The sequence below is a fragment of the Cinclus cinclus genome, chromosome 4 (genome assembly GCF_963662255.1).
Source record: "Cinclus cinclus chromosome 4, bCinCin1.1, whole genome shotgun sequence".
Taxonomy (NCBI): Eukaryota; Metazoa; Chordata; class Aves; order Passeriformes; family Cinclidae; genus Cinclus; species Cinclus cinclus.
This window is the reverse complement of record NC_085049.1, coordinates 12,691,009-12,714,206: the sequence shown is the minus strand read 5'-3', so window position 1 is coordinate 12,714,206 and position 23,198 is coordinate 12,691,009. Positions and strand designations below refer to the sequence as shown.

The window sequence follows — 23,198 nt, the reverse complement described above, 5'->3', positions numbered from 1 at the left end:
TTAGGTTGCACATCAGGGGGAAGTTTTTTTACCCAGGGGGTGGTGGGGCACTGGAACAGGTTCCCCAGGCAAGTAGTCACAGCACCAAGCCTGGCAGCTCAAAAAACCTTTGGACAATGCTCTCAGGCACATGGTGTGGTTCTTGGGGTACCCTGCACAGGGCCAGGAGTTAGAGTCAATGATCCTGATTGATGTCTTTAAACTCAGCATATTCTACAATTCTATGATTCTATGATATATGCTGATGCTGCACACCAGAGCCAAGAAAGAGAATGAACGCCATAAAAGAATCCTGTAAAAGTATCAGCGAAAAAATTTAAAACAAAGAAAAAGCATTTCTGCTTCATAAAAATTGGAGTTTGAGCTGCAAAATGTATTGTCTTTATATATTGTGAGCGTTAAATATTTTCACAGAAAAGTAACTGGGCAAAATGATAGGAGAAATTTGCAGAAAAAAGACATCAAATTCTGTTAAATACAAATTTACTGCCTGTGCATCAGGAAGTCAATGGTCTGCAGACCTTAGTAGGTATTTTCAGAGAGTGTAGTTACTTAATTGCTTCGCTCTTATATTCTGCCTTATACACTGCCCTCTGCACTTTTGGAAAGACAATATTTGTCTGGAGACAGCTTTAATCTGACTCAGTGCTTCTGTTTTTATATGTTCTTCAAGCTCATTAGTTGATTTGTTCTTGTTTCAAATCATGAACCTGGAAGATTTGAATGCTGAATTTGAGTGATGAACATTTAGGGCCAAAGAGATGGACACATTCCAAAGAGATTTAGAGGAGAGGGAAATGAAACAAACCCAGAATTTAGGGAACAAAAAAATGAAACTGGAAAATAATGGGAGACAATAATATCACAGAGAGGGAGTAAGATGAGATCGAACATGATAATAATAAAAGGTACAATGTAAAGAGCTATGAGAACCAACCAGAGGCAGAAATCAAGATAAGAGGCTGCAGTCTAAAAATCAGCAGCAAGAGCAATGAATATTAGTTGTGAATATAAAAATGGGACCATGGGCTGTAGAGGGGGAAAAAAAATAAAAAAACAACCAAAATTAAGAAAAGCTTGAATTGTTTAGTACAGAATACTGGGAATAGATAAGAAACAAAATCCCTGGTGCTTAGAAACTAAGACTAGCAGACCCAGGATAACAAGGAATTTAAGGCCTGGAACACAGAGGAAACAAGGATGAGAGACATACAAACTAAAGAACATAGATCCTAGGGTTCCATGCTGGAGGAGAAGGGAGAAGGATCAAAGACAGAACTAATGAAATTTTTTTTTCTGTCCCAAAACTGTTGATTGTCTCAGAATAGAAACATACTGTGAAAAATATTTTAATAGTTTTCAGACAGGCATTTTCCTGAGCCCCTGGCAGTCTTTTCCTCACATCCCTGATTTCCCTGTTCCTTGGTAACTCACCTGGGACCCTTCTGGAAAGCACTAAGCTTCTGGCTCCTGGCTCACTGCAATTAGAAATACATAATGTCCTATATCAGAAAAACTAAGAAGAACAAATTTCACAGATGTTCTGGTTTGGCTTTCCAGCTTCTGGGCAGTCCATTCTTCAGCAAACACCAAAACTAGGGATCTAGAAACCATCAGCAGTGGAGGCAGGCTGCCTATTTTCCTCAAGGACCTGTTTTCTGATGAAAAGAGTTTCCTATTAGTTCAGTGCCTAAGGGTTTTCCCTTCCCAAACGTGTTGACCAGTAGCCATCAGGTATCTAAGCTGTCCAGGTTGCACATTGATTTCAAACCTGGACAAGGATGTAGGAAGCCTATTCAGGAAAACATTTGCAAGTTTCTTCCCTTTTGAGATTTATTTTAAATTTTATTTGTAATGTAAAGTTTACATTTTTTATGTTGCTTTCAAAATCAGGATGGGAAATTTTCAAAAATGGTGCAGTTCATGACTACAGGAAATTCTAGTTCTTCTACATATCTATTACATTTCTACTGCCATGTGGTTTCAGCAGAGTACAAAACCCTTGTGTTCCATCATTTTTCTTCGAGCTAGATCTCTGAAACCAAACAGCAAAATGCCCTTTTTTTCTCTCCTGCTGGTTCACACAGAATTTCTCTTGCTTATTGCTTGTTGAGGTAATTTTGAATATTTAAAACATGCTGTTAATCCTGTCATGGAAATGCAAATCTTCATTACTTCTTTCTGTTTTTGAAAAACATATAAGTTAAAAAAAAAAACAAAACAAACAAGACAAAACAAAACAAAACCAAAAAAACAACAAAAAAACACATTGTGCTTGTTAATTCAGTTACCTAAAAATTAAGAAATGCTATTTTTTTCTGAATGCGTAACTATAACTCATGCTATGAATTATACATATTAGCAAATACCTTTTCTTACAAACACGTACAGATCCACAGGATGAGACAAGTCCTTCAGAAAAGTGTATTGTTTGCACGGCACATGCCTCTTTAGCTATAAAATATGTGGTTGGATGACATTACACAGAGACCCTCATACACCCAGTCTTCATCAGAATTCCGGAGACTTAACAAGAACTGCTGCTTCACTTGCACAAAGATTTGTCTTGTAACATAAACTTGATCTTATGCTCATCTTTGGTAACCAGCAGGTGAAAAAATTGCTCATTCACATTCATGATTGCCACCTTCTAATTGCTGCATCTCATGATAAGGAAATAGAAGCAGGAGAAGATACAATTTTCACAAGGCTTTCTGAGAAGGGAAAGGTCACTCTATATAAAAAGTGATGATCAATGTTTCTTATTCTCTGTGTAACATATTTGACCTCAAAATTCCTGAATCTTTCAAGTTTTGCTAATTGTATGTGACTGTGCACACTGATGGTGATGATGATGATGATGATGATGATTATCATTACTATTTTCACAGATTCTGCTTGTCTCCAATGGAGGGAAGTTTATGAAAAAGACACTGATTGGGGAAGCTTATATCTGGCTTGACAAGGTGGATCTAAGGAAAAGAATAGTAAACTGGCACAAACTGTTGGTCAGCTCCACACAAACACACTGAGCAGAGCTGTCTGCTTAGGGCACAAAACATGCAGAGTCTGCTCTAAACAGCATCACTTCAAGAATATAGTTTGATATCATTGTGTTTAGCTAGTCTTTCAGAATACAAAGTAGAAAAGAGCAGTCTCTGGGCTACAAAGCACACTTAAATGAGGGCTAGTACACTTATTTTTGCTGCAAAACACAGCAAAATGGGAAGAAAATCTGGGCCCAGAAGTTAAAGTGAGGCTGTTTGAAACGAAGACTGATGGAAGGGCTCCGTGTTGTTGGACTCTGTGAAGAGAGGAACTGTGAAGGAAATGATGGAGGCTGGAGGCAGGTGCTAACACAGAGCTCGGCTGCAGCTGGGGGTAGTGTGATGGGAAGCACAGTCTGGTTTCTGTGCAACCAGAAGGAGATCATTTTATGCAAAAGCACCTAGGGTGACTGACTTTCCAAATCTCACTTATTAAAAGTGCAAACCTTGCTCCTCTGCACCTTAGGATCTCTGATAATTTGCTTTAGTGAGATTATGCCACTTGATGCAGACTGCAAGGCGTTTGCAAGAGTGGTAATGTTTCTTTACATTACTTTTTTCCTTCTTTCTTTTGCCTTCAAAAACTATGCTGTGGAGAATCAGATCTGATTGTTTCATTTGTTTCTGTGTGTTAACAATGGAAATAAACCAGTCTTCTAGAATGTGATGAATAGAATTACACAAACGGTCTATACCTTGGGATATGGTTTTAAAGAGAAAGGACAGGCTTTAAACTGCACTACATCAGAAAGATAAAAGGCTGTTTCAATGTCAGTGACGCTGTATTTCACCCCACCCTTAGAAGGTCCAAATCGGTTTGAGATTGAAGAGACTTAAGCACTGGGACTAATGCAGTTATTTCAACTAGTTCTCACATTTTTCAGCAACCGGTCTTGTTCTGAAATTGTAGAGTGACAATGAATTCGAGGCTATTTTGTGGGCACTTCAGAGCAGCAGCCCCACCAGGCCAACAGTGACCCTCTCAACACAGGGCTCTGTATCAGCACTAGAGACACACTTGGAATTGAAGGGGAAGGGACAGCAGGGCAGCTCCTGACTGGATGCTGCTGCATTAGAATGAAGAATATCCTCTTGCTATCTCAGGTGAATGTCTGGGTATAATATCCACCCATGGCTACTCAGTTAGGAAAGAAATACATAAGAAAGTAATTGCAACTTTTAAGTCTGGGTCAGCACTTCCAAGCATAAAGTCCCTCTTTCAGGGGTTTGAAGCCAAGAAGTTAGTTCACTTGGGAAGAAACTACTGCCTGGCATGGCTTAGGCTGGTTGCTGTATTTTCCCTTGTATCATATTTGAAGACAGGAGAGCTTTTTCTCCCATTCCTACAAATCTAACAGGTTCATTAAAACCCAAGAATCAATGGTACTAACTCCCACATTACTCAGACGTCACTTAATATTTCACAGCTTCAAGAAAAAGTAGTTTCCCTGGAAATATGATCTCATGAACTTTGCATACTTAAAAAAAAAAAATCTGCATTTCAGACATTTATTTTTCTGGCCCAGAAAAAACTTTCCAATTTTCATTATATTATTTGTTGTACATTGTCTTATATTTTTCTGGATATATGCAGTATACTTCCACAGGTTGTGCAAGACCAGCTGAAATTATTCTGGAAAATATTATGAGCTTTAAAAAAAAAAAAAAAGGGAAAAATAAAGCTTCGGTTATTAAGCAACTGGATTGACTGTGAAAAAAAGACACATCATTTAATCTGGTGACACTTCCCACATACAGTTTTTGGTTTATCTTTATCAGCTTAAAATATCAGCATGGAGCAGGAATATGAGAAGAAACAAAAATTATATTAATGCTACATACACCAAGGAAAATCCTGTTGTTCATAACCTGCTGGTAGCCTGCTTAGCTTGCAAGCAGAGCAATCTTACCAAAATCTTATTAGCTATCTTAAAAACAAAAGATCACTGACAGTGGAAGTAGGATGTGTGCTTTAATGTTGAATTTGATGCTTTCACCAGTATATGTATACCCTACCTCTTATATATTTTAAGGACAGTCCTCTGGAGTAATTGTAAAAATTCTATGTTTTGATGTTGTATATGTTTTTATAAGAAAATACTTCAAAGAAAAAATCCCCTACTGAAACAAAAAATCCTGTGTGGATACATTTGACATATGTGTTGCTCTCTTGGTGGGTTATCTTGCATTCCTGATGACTATACTGTGTTTGTACTTTGAAAAAATACCTGCAAAAAACAAAAAAAAAAAAAAAAAAAAAGTTCTGTGTGAAGTGCAAGGCACGAGGTGTGAAATTTTGTGCAAACTGCTGGTGATTTTGTTCTTGCTAAGATTTGTTCCAAAGGCAGCAAGTCACACTGGTAGTTGCTATGGAGATTTCTGAGAGGAACGAGCAGTCTCTGGCTGCCTTACTGGCAGCCTGATATCATCCTCCATAACTGGGGAAGTGGACAGGCATGCTTTGCTCTCACACACATACAAATGTGGCCGAGATTTTATTGAGCACTTTTGTTGAGTGGTAGGGAACAGCTGCCTTTGAGGCTAATCAGCTGTGGGCAACTGGTTTAATTCAAGCATCTTTGGTTCTCTGAAGAACACACAAAATGTTTGTGCATTTTGAAATGGCGGTTTTGGAGTCCTGTCACGGAACACAAAGAGCAGGGTTTGTGAGGAACGCGGAGCTGCCTTGGCCAGCTGCAGCAAGGACGGGGCTCCCTCGGTGTCACCTGGGCTGGGCGTGTGCCACACCTGGGCCCACGCACTCGGCTGTCCGAGGCAGCATCACCCAGAGGTCAGAGAATGCCGCCAAAGTGTGCCAAGTTCCTTTTTTTGACCAAATTTCTGGGTTGTACTGAAATCACTCTATGCAACACAGATTCATGTTTGAATGCATAGTTTCTTTTTTTGTTGTTTGTTTTATGAATGGAGTCAGGAAAAGCTCTCGTGACAATGGTTTTTTTAACAAAAAAACAGTCAAACAAGGACTATTAGTATTTTTTTACTGGTTTTTGTATATATCTCAGGTTTTTTTTTCCTTTTCTGTCATTATTTTTCTTTCTTTTATCTGGCCAAATGTGCTTAGATGTGGCAACAGCTTTTATAATTTCTGAGTGATTGATTATTAATGAGTTCACAGATTTCTATGATTGATTTGAAGATACATATTGCAGGGAGGCAATAGCGGAGGCATTTTAACTCTTTAAATTCATAAATTTGCTGACACAACAAAAATTGAAGCTGCTTCTTAGTTCAAGCCTTGTAGAGTGGAAACAAGATGAAAAATGAGCAAAAGCACAGTGTGTGTGTTTACAATGACAGGGATTTATAACATTATCATTGTTATTAGTACGCATAAAATGAGCAGCAAACAGCCACTTTTTTTTTTTTTGCCATTTTAAAACTAGACGTGAGAGTTTCTATGATGAATATTGAGCTAGTTCTTTATCATTACACTTTAAAGGGATAGTATCCAGGGACAATGAGTGCTGCTTCTTTATTATTACCCATGGTTTTACATTACATGGATCCTGTATGGAAGAAACAAAAACCAATTTAAGTCAGTAACAACCAATCTGCTGTCTTGATCTGGCTTTAAATCAAGAGCTAGGAAATATTTGAGTTGCTTTTCTGGATGCTGGACGTTTGCATGGCTATGTTGTGGGATATGGTAGCTGGTAACCAGCTGATATTGATTCATACCTAGAGAATGATGATGAAGAAAAAGAATACATCTATTATACTGTAAGCTAGTGTGAGCCCAATAGAGATTATTTAATTAGGATTTAGTTTCATGGAGATATCATAAAGATGTTAATAGTATTTTTTTAAATTATCATTTGAATCATAACTGACACTATTTTTAACTAGTTTATTTTCATTGCTACAATGCTGAATGTCCCAGATTCATTATTTGAGTATATATCTAGATATGTACATACCTATGTGAATAGCAAAGAAAATTAGTGTGAGTGTAACTTATAAAGGTAATTAAACAGAGAGGAAATTTAGCATAAGTATCCACCTACATTATATTTAAACACCAGTCCTACATGCCCTGTGAATTGTCAGTACACCTGGCATGTAGGATGAGTTGCTCTTTATAAATACATATTGCCTTTAGAAGGAAAATAGAAAGAATAAGTGAAACCGGATACTCTCTCTTTAAACCATAAGAAGCATTTTAATGTTTTCTATATGTTCTGTTCTATTATTTTGAAAAAGATTAATAAACAAATATATTGATGAACTAAAAAAATATAATATATATAGATATCCATAATTAAAACTAGATTATTTGACGAGAGTCATTTTCTTAATTTGTTACCCTGTAAATAAATATACATTTTTTGTAAAACAAACTGAGTTTAAATTATTAACCACATTTGACATCCAAGCATGTGAGTGTGTCCTTATTTGATTGTATCTTATAGATGTTCAGTGATGTGCTCAGGTGCTCAACAATGACTGACCAATGTGTGTGCTGTCATGTTACTGACAACGTGCACAGCAGACACAATGTTTAAAAAATCCAAAAAACACGAAAAAAACCCCTGCAAAAACAACAAAAAAAGAAGAATAGTCCTTGGGCAAATGTAATGTTTCCACAGTGAATGTTGCATGCATAGGTGGTGGTTTGTTGTTATTCATTTCGTTTTGAATTTCTTTTAATTCTCATTTTGCTTCCAGAATCATCAGGAAAAATGAAAACAAAACAGACTTGTTCTAAAAGTTGTAAAAACTGAAACAAAAGCAGTATGAGATTGTATAAAAATGCTTGTAAATCTGTCCCCGTTTTCACTTTATGTATAAATCCATGCCATGGTTTTGTGATTGTATACAGGATGTATCTTGAGAACTTATGCAAATTGTGCTCTATAAAGGCTGTTATGCCAGTCTGACAAATAAATATTTAAAATATCTGGTTTGGTTCCTTTTTCCTAATTAACATGAAAACTTATTTTGCTAGTTAGTATTTCCCATTTGTTGACCATTGTGGTTTTCTGATGCTGCTGTACATGCTGCCTGTACTCTTCTGTTCTATTTCTGCATTAGCAGAACTCACAGGTTATAACTCATGTCCCACACTTCATTTTGAAATAAAGAATGGTTCATTCAAGAGAACTTTCTTCCAAGCAAGTCAGGACCAGAATCACATTTGGCTTGTTGATATCTTCATACAGTTTCATCTCTGGCATCCTATATAGGCAACAGAGATATGTGCATATGTCAGCACAGTTTAGGAATATCCAAGGGTTTGTTTCCTCAAAGTGAAGAAAGGGTGAATTTAAAATGCAGCCTAACCCTGTAAGCTCTGGATGAAGGCATAATGAGAAAGAATCTGATAATCCTGGATGTAATTTCTCTGGCTCTTTCCTCCAGCAGAAAGAAGGTTTCCGGGAACAACATATTTTAGACTTTATTATAAACAATAAATAATTGTCTTTAAGCAATCATTTTTTTAGTGCTAAATTTTACGTGACTAACATAACATCTGTGATGCTTTCCCATTGAAACTGTATTTTTGAGCCATGTCTAGATCTATATTCATTACATTTGCATAGCTTCCCTATTTGATACAAATAATTTAAAAAACCTAAACATGCCCCCCAAGCGAAATAAATGGTTGTTTTAGTCAGGCACCTGAATATATAGACTGAAAAAATTATGCAATGAGAAATAGACAACAACTTTGAGGATGCCCCAAAAAGAGAGATGCCCTTTTTCACCTTAGCCAATCTGCTACTGCATGGCACTAAAGCCCCTCAGGAAAGAAACTCGACTCTCAGTTCCTGTCTCAGTCTCTAAGGTATGAGTTCAAGGTACTTTGGGTACATCTCTCTGAGAAAATAGTTATGACTACAACAAACACTTCACCCCACACTCAGCCCAAATTTTTGGCATCCTCTTTTATTTTGGTGAGGAAGCTCCTGTTTAGCATATTGGCCCTCTGGAAATGGTTAGAAAGCAATTCTGAAGTGTTAAGGGAGAGAGAGCTGACTGGAATTATCTGCTGTGGAAGCTGTTGGTTTATCTGAGTCTAGCTCCAGGAAACTAGTTTACAGACAGAAAATCCCACTGTCCCTTCAGAGACACAAAAATAATGGTTAAATAATATGCTTCTTTTTAAATAATTAAAAATACTTAACAAAAATATGTGTTTAAACTGACTCAGAGAATTCAACAAAGTGCAAAGATTTCATGACCTATTTCCTCACATTGATTTTTGTGGGGTTTAACTTAGAAGCTATGATGTGAAATTAGGAATTGGGAAGTTCATAGAATGTTTTTAAAATAGGCTGGACTTAAAATTCATAGAGAGAGAAGTTACTGAAAAAATACATAGCATAGCATTCTAGCTCTGAGGACAAGTCTCTCTGAAACTCCAGCAAGAATATCTTCAACATATATCTTCAACTTTATTCTTTACCTAGAATCATGGGATCATAGATTAATTTGATCACTGGAAAGGTTACTGGTAGAGACTTTTCAAGGTCTTGCAGGACAGGGGCATGAGCAGGAACATCTTTGACTACACAGGGTTGCTCAGAGCCCCATCTAGCATCTATCTTGGCAAACGGTTCCAGTGTGTCATTCCTCTTATTGCAAAAATATTTCTTCTTTTTACCTATCCTTTTATCTTTTTAGTTTAAATCTATTCTCTTTTAGTTTGAAACCATTGCACCTCACCCTATAGCTACAGGCCCTACTAAAAAGTCTGTCTCCATCTTTCTTAAAGTACTGTAAATCTGCTCTAGGATCGCTTCACATCCTTCTCCTCTCCAGGCTGAACAACATCAGCTCTCAGCCTTTTCTCAGAGAAGATGGGCTCCAGCCCTCTGACCATGTTGATGGCCTCCTCTGGATGCACTCCAGCAGATTCACATTGTATTATGGACCCAAAGCAGGACACTGCTCCAGAGGAGCTCTCAGGAGAGGGTCAGAGGCAACTCCCTCCCTGCTGGTCACACTTCTTGTGATGCAGCCAATATACAGTTGGCTTTCTGTGTTGCAAGTGAATATTGTCAGCTCACCTCCAGTTTTCAACCACCAGGACTCCCAAATCCTTCTCCCCAGGACCAGTTTCAATTCATGTGTATCTATGAAGGGAAATTAGGAAACTGTTCTCGCTTCTTAAAAGTGATTTTCCTGACACACCTGATCCAGAAAGAGCATAGTGCTTCTTTTCCAACCCTACTATATAAGCATGCACATGACACAAATTTCAGTCTGCCAGTTTAGGGTATTAATGAATTTAGGCCCACAACAATAAACAAAATAATGTAATAAAAAGCAGTTAAAAATTAACAAATTATCCAAATCTGTCATATCAGCATGCATCACTTTAAACTGGGAAAAACCCCAAGCACATAGTAATAGTTATATGATTTATCTGTAGCAGCCTGGCTAAGATGGTATGTTTCTTTGCAGACAAGGACTCAGACACTGTAGGTCTGACAGAAGAAGGATAGCTTCTAATTTGAACAGGTTGGTCATTTTGCTGCAATAGAGTGGCCATTACTTTGACCTTTCCAAAGGATCTGTCTTGCTGTGTCCTTCAGAATTACTGTATCAGGATTTGGGTGATTCAATATCAGATAAGATTTTTAAGCACGGGTGAAAAAGCAAAATATAAACTTTTTGTCAGCACAAACTGTCAAATCTCAGAAAGTTCTCGGTATTTGCAGTTCAGCAGCCACAGCTAAGATAAAGATAGAAGACACTGATAGTATACTGGGAGCTGGGATCAATGCAGTGTTGGTAGGGTCCTTGATATCTAGAGGAGCTTTGACAGTCAGGAGTCCAAAAAGGCAGGTGTGAAGTCCTACACCTGAAATTAAATCATCCAATGTAGCAGGCTGGGGCCAGCTGTGTGCCAAAACGGGGCCAGGCTGCAGTGAAGGGTTCCAGGGGGGCAAAGGCACAGAGATCCAGGCTGCTGCACAGCCCTGCATCACCTCTCCTACTTAAGGAGCCTTTAAGCCAAGAATAAACAGAGAGAAGGACAGCCAGCTACAAGTGGGATGAAAAGGTCAAACAGACAAAGAAGATCAGCAACATTGTGGTGAAAGTGTAATTGAACTAGTGCAGGGTTGAAAATTCCTGCAGTCCTCTTTTTATGAGAGAAGGTACAATATTTAAGCAATGTCACAATGGCACACCTACTGAAAGTACTCCAAAACTTTTTAAAAGTGGCCTTTTCACTTTGTTGTGGTTCTAACTGCTCTCATACATAGAAAGTCCTTGATTAGTTTATTCACTGTTATTATTAAGAAATATTCCAATTCATTATTAAATTATTTTTTGAGATTATTGCATGAACATGTCCTTAATGAAAACCACTTATTTTGTTTAATAATTCAGATCTCCAGTTCAACATACAAACATGAAAAGTTCTATTAAACTGAGCATTTAAGGGCTTTGCAGATGATCTCTTTCTCAGCAAATACTACAAGGAGGAGTTCTAATATCTTGTATGTATAATATATTTTTCCATATCTAACTTTAATTTTTATTGACTGGCATTTTAAAATATAGAGGAATCAAAATGTTATACTTTCAGACTTTTTATGGTGATGGACAGAGGTCATTTGTAAGTGAGATAATGTGAAGAAATGTCTGTATCTTTATGATAATACAAAGAAAATTCTAATTTCTCAGAGAGTTACGTTTTACCAATTTTCAAGAACAATAGAAATTGTTATAAAATTCACCACCCATTTCATCAACTCAATCTACAGACAGTAGTGAAATGCTATTCCTTTCTTTTTAAAGGTGAGGAGCTGAAGCACAAGAAAGTTACAAGACTATTTACAGAGATTTTCAAGTTGTCATGAGTTGCTCGGCTCTTTTTTTTGTAAAATATAGGCCTTATTCAGTCTCTTCCTCTAAGAGGAAATCAAATAAAAGAAAATCACATTTCAACTCTGTGTTCTGAAAATCAAATTAATAAAACCTGGAATAATTTCATATATCTAAAGAGAGGAGGTCAGAACAGAAGCCACAACTAAAGGGCATTAAGCAGTTGTTTTTACAGCAAGTGTCTGGAGCTCTTATGTATTTTTTGAAGCAAATTCGGGCTGAAAATATTTGGGCAACTGCTCAGAGCCACTTGTAATCTCTGCTCTAGTTCACTATGGTAATACCAGGGTCATTTTCATCAATGGCTTTGAGAATTCAGAGACTTTGCAACCTGGAGGCACTTCATACTTGCTTCATCTGAGCGGTTCAGAAGATGCAATATGGAAAAATTACCCCCTTGAAAGCTAAAACTCACTTTGTTAGAACTGTATTCTTCTCAATCTCATCTAGCAAGACTTCAGGGCACAGTAGAATTTAGTATAGTTGCCTTCTTTTCATTATTGTATTATAGATAAAAAGATGCAGGCATGAAAACTTTTCAACAGCTATCTCTCTCTACCAAAAGTTAATTTGATGTCATCTTTATTCAGCTAATATAGGTGGTTTCTGCTCTGTTGCTCAACAGAGCTTTTTCTTTCTAGGTGTATATCACACAGACAGGATCCCCTCACCTAGTTCACTCCTTGTCTTCCACAAGCCTATGATGATGGTTCTTCATATTCTTAGCTTGGATTAACTCCATATTCAACCACAGAAGAGCAGCACAGCTTTAGAGGCCTGCATTGTAGGTATTTAAATTTAGGTAAAATAAATAAGTCTCAACTATCATCACAACATTTCAAGCCAAGGAGTTTGCAGTTTTAGGAGCAATAACACTTCCTGGTAAGCACATAAGAGTGATGAGGTTTAGTGAGAGTAGTTCCTGTATGTAGTTTAAAATCCCTTGTTCATGACAGGCAGACTAATCAATATTCTATGATGTTGCTTTAGAAAAAAATAATAAACAAACAAACAAACAAAACAAAAACAAGAAAACCCCAGAGCTACAGACTGGCTACCACCACTCACAAAAAAAAAGGATTGATCTGAGCTATTCAGGACATTGCAATGACAACTAAAGTTATCTGAAATTAATCTCTTTTTGTTGTTTTCCTGAAAGGCCAGACTTTCTCTGATAAGCAGTTATATGGGTTGTCAATAATTCTTAGCATATTTCAAACCACCCACTATAGTAAAAACACATGTACAGCGTACGGTGTCATGATCAGAAACACCCACACAAAAAGGAAAAAAAACAACAAAACAGGTGATTTCTTTTAATGTTCTTTTCAGACGCAGTGTAAAAAAACATTTTTAAATGGCTGGATATTGCTAGTCCTGGAATCAGTGTTTCCAGAAAGAATAAGAATGCTGAATTACTTTCCTCTAAAAAATAGGCAGTGCATGCATGCCAAGAAACCTGGCTTATGTCCCCGAAAGAGCAGTGTCTGGTGATGTGGATCACAGTAACATTTGCATACTGATTTGCATGAGAATAGCAAGGAAAGTCTGTGCTTTCCTAATGATGTGTTGGGGGGGGGGGAAGTAGCCTGTATACATTAAAAGTTTATTGAAATCAATAAACAGGCTTCAAAATTACATAAGATTTCTTGAATAAAAACAAGTGTTTGATGCAAGAGCTCTTTTGTCTTTCCTACCAGAGTGCTTATTAAGATCTTTAAGTTCAACATGATTTGACAGACTATGTATGCTGTTTTACTGGCATGAGGCTTTTCAAAAGTGTCAGTGAGGGTGCAATAAGGTTTATCACTATAATTAAGCTTCTTTTATATGTCTTGGTAAATATTTGAGGGCATAATAAACCAATGTCCCCCCACAGAACTCCAAAGGGCAATATTAGTCATTGTAATAAGCTCTCAAAGGCAAGGCTTAATCACTTAATATCATCAGATTAATAATGAAGTAGCTGATAGTATATAGGTCAACATAAGAGTCCAGAGAAACAGAAAACAGTCTTTGATTATGGTGTTAATGAAGGAGCCATGTAACAGTATTATAAAGTCTGATGCCTGTGAGAAAAATTATTTCTTATACTCCTTCATTATCTTGAACAATTTTTATGGACACATCTTTGTGTATGTTCCAGATAGAAGAAATACTGTCTGTAAAACATATTCCATATATATATTTTTTGTTGTTGTTTTTTTTTTTTTTTTTTTTGGGGGGTTTTTTTGCAATAATGCTTAGCATTTGGTAAAAGAACATCAAGAGTGGAAAGGTTCAAAATGATGCTTTCAGTTTTAATATCACTGACAGATGCTAATGCAGCAAATGAAAATAATCACAAGTATTTTCTATTTTTCTGAGGCTCATAAAAACCCACCTGCTGTAGCAACACCAAATAACAGTATCAAGCAGTATAATTTTAACAGTGCTGTCTGACTTCGTTTAAGGTCTGATGTGTCCAAGTTTGCTCTGATTCAGCACTGTGCTGTCACCTTACTGCGTGGAGAGGCTGAAGAAGAAAACACGCACACACACACACACACACACCTGCCCACACACCTGCTTAAAATTCTGATATCCTTAACCTAGTTACATAGTAGAAGATAACACATTGGAGATGACTGCTGAGTTACAGCAGCAAAATATTGGGAGTGGCGAATGAAAGAGAAACTGTTCTCCTCCACCAGAGGAGAAAAAGTGAAAGAATGAGGAGGAGGAGAAGGAGGCCCTGCTGCACATCCCCAACAGCATTGCCCAGGGGCACCATCCTTAACCACAAAAACAGGAGTTGAAGATCCGGTTCCCCCTCTTCTTCTGCTTTCTGTTCCTGCAGGAGCTGTGGCTGCCCTCTATGCCTTCTTGTTATCCCCTTTTTGCTTTCATGCTTTAGGGGGTGCTTTACATGAGGTGAGTACGTCTGGTTTTGTCTCAGCTGTGTCTGAGCCAGGTTCTGCCCAGCTCTCAGAGCTGCATCCCTGCAGTGAGCAGCAGCACAGCAGACAGGGTTTGGATTCATGCCCTTAGGACCCCTGGTGTCGGACTATGCTTGTACCCTTGAGGCCTCTGCGTATAGACAGGAAAAAAGACAGTACCAGTGACTTGTTTCCTTGGAATAAATCTAGCTAGTAATTATAAGTCTCTAGGGGATTCAGGCCATTTTCCAGTTGCACAAAAATTCAATCTTTATTTTAATGGCTATAATGCACATCATGTCTACAAACATTCAATAAAGGATACTAGAGCCCGGTGAGGTTCTGTGCAGATCAATATGAAAAGTTATAAAATAAAAAAAAAAAAAATTAAAACCTTGAAAAAAATTGTAGCATGTTTGTTTTCGAATTCAAAAGAAAGAGAACCCCACTATTTTTTTATTTCTTGTTTTTAACTGTATATCTCATGGTTATCAGAGCACAGTTACTACATTTTAAAGATTAAGGTGCTAAACTCCAGGCTGGAGGGAGGCAGTTTATCTTTTTCAAGAGTAAAAGTTAAAAATCTTTTGCTGGTCTTACACACCTATAGTGGACTGAAAAAGAGAAGTTGGTATTGCCATGCATTCAACAGCTAGGCACTCATCTGAAGTGTGAAAGGTCACGGTTCAGACACCTCTTTGGATTTTCTTCTTTGGTGACTTCAGCAGACCCTTACCCTGCCCTGCCCTGTGCCCCAGAACTCTGCTCTGGCCTCCTGCAGGGCTGAGGATGGGCACAGTGCCTTATACATGGGGCTAGGCAAGAAACCACTGGTTTTGAATGTCCTTCTGAGAGCTGGAGCACTGCTGAGTCTGAGAGGATTCTTTATACACCTACAGCAAAAACCTGACTCACCAGACTGGTGTTTTCCGATCATTCCATTTTAAATTATTACTCTTTCAACTGAAAGAGGTTGTTGTCAACCACCCGTCAGAGAGTCCAGCTCAGCATGTAACATGTAGAGCCTGTACACCAAACCTCCAAGTCTGATGATTAAAGACAGAAGCCAAGCAGAGTGGCTGCAGTGCTTGGTTGAATTAACCCAACGGGGTAGTGTCCATATGGCAGCTCCTCACAACCACCAGGACCAGCCACAAAGCAACAGCACCTATTTCAAACCTCTCATGTCAGCAGGGCCTGGTGACATTGCTCAAAAGTACTGCTCAAAATCCAGAGTAGCTGAGGAACTAATCTGTCTCAAAACTTTAACATGGCAAATTTGGTTTGTCAGAATTGAATGTTAACTGTTGCTGTTAAAATTTTAAAATATTTTTTGAAGAATTTACTATTTCACATCTTTATAGATTACAGTAAAAGTACTCAAGCATTTGAAAAGTCCAGGTTTTGTGCAGAAGTTGCTGATATAGTTCTGCGTTAACCTGTGCAATAATGTTAACTACATCAGATAGCTAGTTTTACTTGAAAAAAATTGTAATAATTATTTCTGAGGTTCCCATGTGTTCTGGATTTTAATATTAATTTTTAATCATACTCTTGGGTCTGTGATTCATTTCCAGTATCAAATATAGTTCATCCAGTCTTTGAAAACATTGATTCAAACTTCAAAAGAATATGAAGAATGCTGACTAGGAAAGAGCCCAGAGATATAAGCATAAGGAATAAACAAGTGAGCAAACTCTCTGAGGGAGAAAACCCAGGGGCAACGTAAATCTGGAGCATTCCTCACAAATATGTGCTATCATTTTTATTTAGTATTTAGTTTATTTATTTATTTGCCTTCAGCATCAGTTGAAGGTGAGGACAATAAGATTACCTTTTAAATGTATATGAATATAGTGATAAATTTAGAAGAAAAAAAGGAATAGGATATTTTCTCCAAAATTATAAACTAAAAATATACATTTTATGGTAAATTTCTTTGTGCAGACACGTCTATTCATTTCCACATATCAAAAATATTAGTAAGATTGATGTGACTGCCAGGAATAAACCAGTTAAATAATTTTCGTATGTTATTTAAAATAAATTTTTAAGCTGCAGTTCTTACATCTTGTACTATGATTCGTGAAATTCAGAAGTCCTAACCCTAAGCTTCATATCGTGTTTTTTCTGCTGACTTTTAAAGGGTGTGGATTTTAGGGTCAGCAGCAGATGGCAGCAGTGCCATGAGCATGGCTCTCAGGTTTCCCCACCCAGCATTCAGACCGGAGAGACAGAGTTTTAGAACTTCAGGGGGAGAAGCTACTCTAATTAGTCCGAACCTTAATTCTAAAGCAAAAAAATAAACATAAGCATAAAAATTATTTTTTTTCATAATATAAAGTGTTATGTGGAAGCATACCTTTACAAATGTTCTCTTAGCTGCGTCAGTGCTGAGGAAATGTTGGGATTAGAAAGTAGCAAAGGCTATGAGTGGATCTAATCCTCTAAAAATTACTTTTTTCATTAAAACCTTTGTCTTTAAAATAAGCTGGAAATTCATTAGACCAAGAACTTTGAGGTGAGGATTTAACATAAATAAGATGTAATCGATACACAAGTTTCTTTAATGTATTTCTGAGGTCTTTTTTTAGCACATAATGTTCATTATATAAACTTGACATGATGTGGACAGCCCAAGATTTTCAGCAGTGATGTTATAAATTTCCAGACCTATGGAGTGTGCAGGGATCTCCTTTTGAAATCCTAAGCCAAAAATAACTAAAAAAAAAAAACAAAACAAACAAAAAAAACCCCTAGGTTTACTGCTGAACTGCAATGGATACTTTTTGATTTTTTTTTTTAAATGAACATAAAGGGTTAAGTGGGGCTTTAGAAATAATGGGCAAAGGTACCTTTCAAAAATTACCATTACACTAACTGCTAGCTAATGCTCTCATAGTCAAGTCAAATGAAAAAAAAACATTTTTAATATTTTTAATGAAGATAATTGACCCTGCTGTGTGTTTTATTGCATACATCAGCTATTCACTGTCTTCTGGCAAAACCTAGATAAAAGAACATCTTATTCTCACAAATAAATCCTCCAACAATCCTTCAGCATGTATGTATCATCACAACATGGCAACAGACCACTGGGGTCTGTGGGGTTGTGACAAAACACTGCCACCGACCTCCAGAAAAATCATAAATCCAAGACCTGGCCCCCATCTGTTTCTTTGTGTTTATATGCGCCCGTAATATTTTTCTTCAGATCTATAAGCAACTAAATTATTTCAGAAATTGTTTTAGTCAAAGTTGGTAGAATCATGCTGCTGAAGGATCCAAATTCTCAAAAGAGAATTTTTGCCAGAAGGGACCTTAGGAGGTTGTGCCTTGTGTTCTTTGACTGCACTGCTGAGACTGAAGCAAGAAGCAGAATAGTAATAGTAATAGTAATAGTAATAGTAATAGTAATAGTAATAGTAATAGTAATAGTAATAGTAAATAGTAATAGTGGATTAGAAATCTTTGTGATGTCTTGGTAACACACACCTCCTAACCTAATAACTGTTTCTGTACCTAGTCAATGGCTGTCAGATGTGGATTTGACTCTTTCATGTTGTCATGAAGGAAGAAGAGAAGGCTTGACTGTGGAAATAAAAAGGGGGAAAAGGCTGTTTTTGCTGAGGGATTCCACCATAACACTGTATACACTGCAAGTAAGAGGATGTGTCACTGTACACAGACTGAAGGGCAACTGCTCCTGAAACTCTTCACAAATACTTTAATATTTTTATCTCTGGTTTAATTTTATTTTTTTATTAAAAAGCTGCAGACAGTATAGTTCTGCTCCTCCGTCCCTTATGAATGTACCACAGGCAATTGGGAGTTCTGATAATTCAACTGAGGTGGAGATGGGAACTTCAGGGGAAGCGCACAATAATCCTTTTGATTGTACTTATACCAGTTACTTGCAAACACTCCTTTTTTTCCACGAGATGGTGCTATAACTCAAGAAAATGTGGATGTGTGTTTTCAACAGGAAAGCAGAAATACAGCTTTTACAGAATTTTAAAAACTACCTATGTAGTATTGAACCCCAAAATTATTTTAGCTACGGGTATTTCTTAAATTTCTCTGGTTTGGGGAGTTTGCTTGCTTGGTTTTGGATAGGAAACTACTCATGTGAATGATTATGCCCAGTACATAATCCAAAGTTTGGTTTCCTTGGCTTGGTTTGTTCTTTATCTTAGTTTACTCCAGTAAATGTGGAGGTTTATTCATTGCTTAATGTATTGAAACTACAGATAGAGAAATAATCTAAATACTGAGAGCTGTTATAAACTTCTAGTGAAAGAACAGACAGGTATTTTGCATTGATACATAAAAAAGGTTGTTTGATTGCAGGATTAATTTAAAAACACAAAAAAAAAAATAAAACTGATTTGGGAATCTTAGGATCATTACAGAACTTCCTCTTCTGTAAATCTAGCTATGCTTCAAGCTAACCTTTGTCGCCTAATCAGAATGGCCCGTATGAATTAAACATGCTCAGTGCTTTTCCTTGTGCCTTTCATTTTATTGTTCATTTCAGAATATTTTAACCTTAAAAAACACCAAACAACCTGCTTACCTGTATTTTACAGAACTTTAAAAAAGAGACACTTCTAGCGGACATCAGTTTTGTTAGTTCCATGACTTAGCAGAATTCTAAGTATTTTCCATACCACCAACATCCAACCATTTTTTGGTTTCAATTATCAACTTGCTGTTTAGAACTGAGAGTTTTCTAGAATAAATTATTTTTATCATGAAAGGATCTTGCTAGATCAAAGTGCTTTGCTGAGCAGCCCTAGATTAAACAAGCTTGTTTAAGGTCAGGCATGGGAGTGGCCTGAGGAGGTGGAGGGAGCACCGCAAGGATGCATTCCTAAATGTCCATGTGCATCACCTGTGCATGACCCGAACTCAGGTTATTTAAAGTCTGGCTGCCTTTTTAGGGTTTTAAAGGGTTTAAAAACCCTTTAAGACAAATCCCAGTTAGTTTAGCATGTGTTTGATGATAAGGACAAACCACCAAACTGGACACAGGATACTCTGTCTCTACTACTTCTAAACTCAAAGACTAACTGAGAACCTCCTTTTCCTACCAAAACTCTAATGGCTGGCTCAAATGAAATCTTCCTCAGAGCATATTCCATGTCTAATATTTACTTCTCTCATGCAGTCCATTAGTAGTATCTACTGTCCACTGTATCCCATAAACTTCTAGTGACATCAGCCTGAAGTTATTTATCCACCTTTACCAAATTTATTTTGAATTTTATGCCATTTTCTACATCTGCCATGGTTTCTTCTTTCAGAATTTTCATCCAGTGACCCAAGTCAAAAATCTAATGTATTGACAGACTTGAGGTAACAAATTCCAAATATCTTGAAGATATCCATCCACAGACTTCTTTTAGATATAAAAATTTTCCTGTCACCTTAGAAGCGATAGTTATGAACATATTCTCACAACTGACAAGAAACATATTTAGGCATTACAAGTCTACTTATCAACAAAATTTTTTTGCAAATAAAAAAATAATTGTCTGTATTTTTAATGAAAAATTGCTAGAAATGCTTAAAGGCAGTACTAAAGCTCATTAACACTTTTAACTGAATTTACAGGTGTCAGACTCTGTCTTGGCTGTCTGTCTTGTCTTGACCTACAACTATTTTACCTGTGATGAGTTTGGAGCTGCACAGAGGTGGTCTTAAAGGTAACAAAGAGAAGAGACAAATCTAGTATTTTTTATTTAACATCCACGAAGATCACAGCACATAGTAAATTCATGTGTAGTAGAGGTGTAGAGCAATGAGGAAAGAAAGGTGCAAATGGATGTTAGTAAACATTTAGAAACAGCTCCATGTTCTGCACTTGATGGGTGATGTGACAGCCTCAGTAAGGCCTGAAAGTAAATGGCTAAATAAGCTGACTGCTTTCATAAAGCAGAATAAGGAGAATACTACAGATGGGGAGCAAATCCTTTCATATTTCAGACGCTGGGCAGCCTGTATTTATACAGCTTCAGATGGTGCCTGCATGGATTTTCCCACAATTTGCTGCAAAAAAGTGAAGCAAATCCCATCCACAGAGAGATGCTTTCCCTTGTGATCATCTGAGATGTTATATAATTTCCTTCTGAGAAAACAACTCTGTTCCTAACACATATTCTCAGGAGAAATTCCTTGCCAGCAAGACCAAGTAGGTAGCAGTGCCACATGTGGCTTGCTCCAGGTCATTATCTCCTCCAACTCTGCCACAAGGCTCCCAATATGCCTTATGTAGATCTGGACATGAGGAAGAAGAAACCATTGCCATGACAAAGAACTCCAGGTGTTGGCAACTCACTATCTACCACTCCCTAAAGGAAGCTGCCAGCCCCAGGAGTCAGAGGAGCAGGGCAAGGATGAGCATCACACCTGGAAAGGTGTAAAAAATAAACACAAATACAGCAATTTTAACTGGTTTGTTACTACTGCTGAGCCTTTGTTCTGTGCTCAACTGTATTCCTCTTTGTCTTTATAATTACATCTGTACTATGAAAGAGTTGCTGCCACAATTAACAAGGAATGACCAACAAATATAATCTATTTTTATAAAGCCTTTGACATGGTCGTACACATATCCTTATCTTGAAACTGGAGACACAAAGATTTGTAGGGTGGACTATTCAGTGGATAAGGAAGGACACAGCCAGAGAATTTTGATCGATGTCTCCATATCTAGGTGGAGGCCAGTGATGAGTGGTGTCCCTGCGTGCTCTGTCCAGGGACCTGTGCTCTGTAACATCTTTATCAACGGCAAAGTCATGTCAAGTGACCTTTCTGCAGGTTTGCAGATGACATGAGGCTGAGTGGTGCAGTTGACACAAAAGGAGGAAGGGATGCCATCCAAGAGAAGTCGACCTACGAGAACCTAATGAAGTTCAACAAGTCCAAGTGCAAGGTACTTGCAACCCCTGAAAGAGTTGGGGCAATCTCAGGCACGAGACTGGGTGAACAACTCCCAGGAGAAGCCCTGTGGAGAAGGAATTAGGGGTTCTCATGAAGGAAAACCTGGACATGATCCAACAATGTGTTCTTGTCCAGAAGACCAACCTTATTCTGGGCTGAATCCCAAACAGCACGGCCAGCAGGTCAAGCAAGGTAGCTCTGATCCTCTACTCTTCCCTGTTGAGAACCCACCTGGACTGCAGCCTTCAGCTCTGGGGTCCTCAGCACAAGGAAGGTGTGGATCTGTTGGAGTGAATCTAGGGGAACCCACAAAGAGGATCAGAAGGCTGGAGCACTTCCTATGAAAAGAGGCTGAGAGAGTTGGCATTGTTCAGTCTGGAGAAGAGAAGGCTCCCGTACTGAAAGTGGGCTTTAAAAATGGGGCTTTTTACAAGGGCAGCTAGTAATAGAAAAAAGGGAACAATTTTTAACTAAAAGGGTAGTGAATTTGATTAGATGCTAAGAAAACATTCTTTACTCAGAGAGTGGTGAGGCACTGGAACATGCTATGTGAAGAATCTGTGGATGCCCCCATCTCTGGAAGTGTCCAAGACCAGGCTGGGTTGAATTTGGAGCAATCTGCTCTAATAGGAAGATGTCCCTATCCAGGGAAGGGGGATTGGAGCCTGGCAATCTTTAAGGCCCCATCCAACTCAAACCATTCTATGATTCTTGATTCTATTATAATAATAAAGTTTAGAGATTTTGTTTACACAAGCAAAAATTTCCCAGCTTTATATAAATCTAATGTGTCATTCTTCTTTGCCACTAAACAAGATTTTGAATTTAATTCTGTCTGCATCAAAATGAATCATGGGATGACACCTCTGAAGCTTGATTCAAGTGTGAGTAAGAATCTGATTTATTTCCTTTGTTCCAGGCATTGCAGCTCTCTCACCTCCCCAAAGTTGTAATGGTGAAGGTCTAACTCCTTTCTGAACCTTGCAGAAAAACAGAGGCAAAACTATGCTGCTCACCATTCTCCATGTATTATTTCAAACGTTCAAGTAAGTCTGGTGGCAAAAGTTTGAATAGGATTTTTCCTTCCATGATGTAGCATTTCTGTTCTCTCAGTACCTATCAGTGCAAGCCTGTGCAATTTTGTCTGTACTAGAGATTGTCTACAACATCACTGTTCCTTCTCAGTTTGGATAAGTACTCCAAAACATCTGTAAGAGGTTATATAACAAAGATTAATATTTCCAAAAAAAGTTAAATTATTTTATTTCTGACATCTAAGATTTTATCTTACACTGAAACAGACTTTTTTTTTTTTTTCAGTGATGTTGGGAGCTGAGATTCATAATTTTACTGAACAGACAAAAAGCAAACTCAGTTCTGGTATTCCTCTTAGGATATACTCTTATATTCTTCTCCTCTAAATTGTTAC

The 23,198-nt window shown here is 37.5% G+C and overlaps 1 protein-coding gene across 1 annotated transcript in view; it reads left to right on the top strand.

Moving 5' to 3' along the window:
- Positions 1 to 3,032, top strand: part of PCLO (piccolo presynaptic cytomatrix protein) — a 310,788-nt gene extending 307,756 nt beyond the window's left edge. Inside the window, exon 27 of the mRNA XM_062491657.1 lies at positions 2,892 to 3,032. Within this exon, the coding sequence (XP_062347641.1) occupies positions 2,892 to 3,032 (141 nt within the window). The remainder of the gene's footprint in view (positions 1 to 2,891) is intronic.
- The last annotated feature ends 20,166 nt before the right edge of the window (positions 3,033 to 23,198 follow it).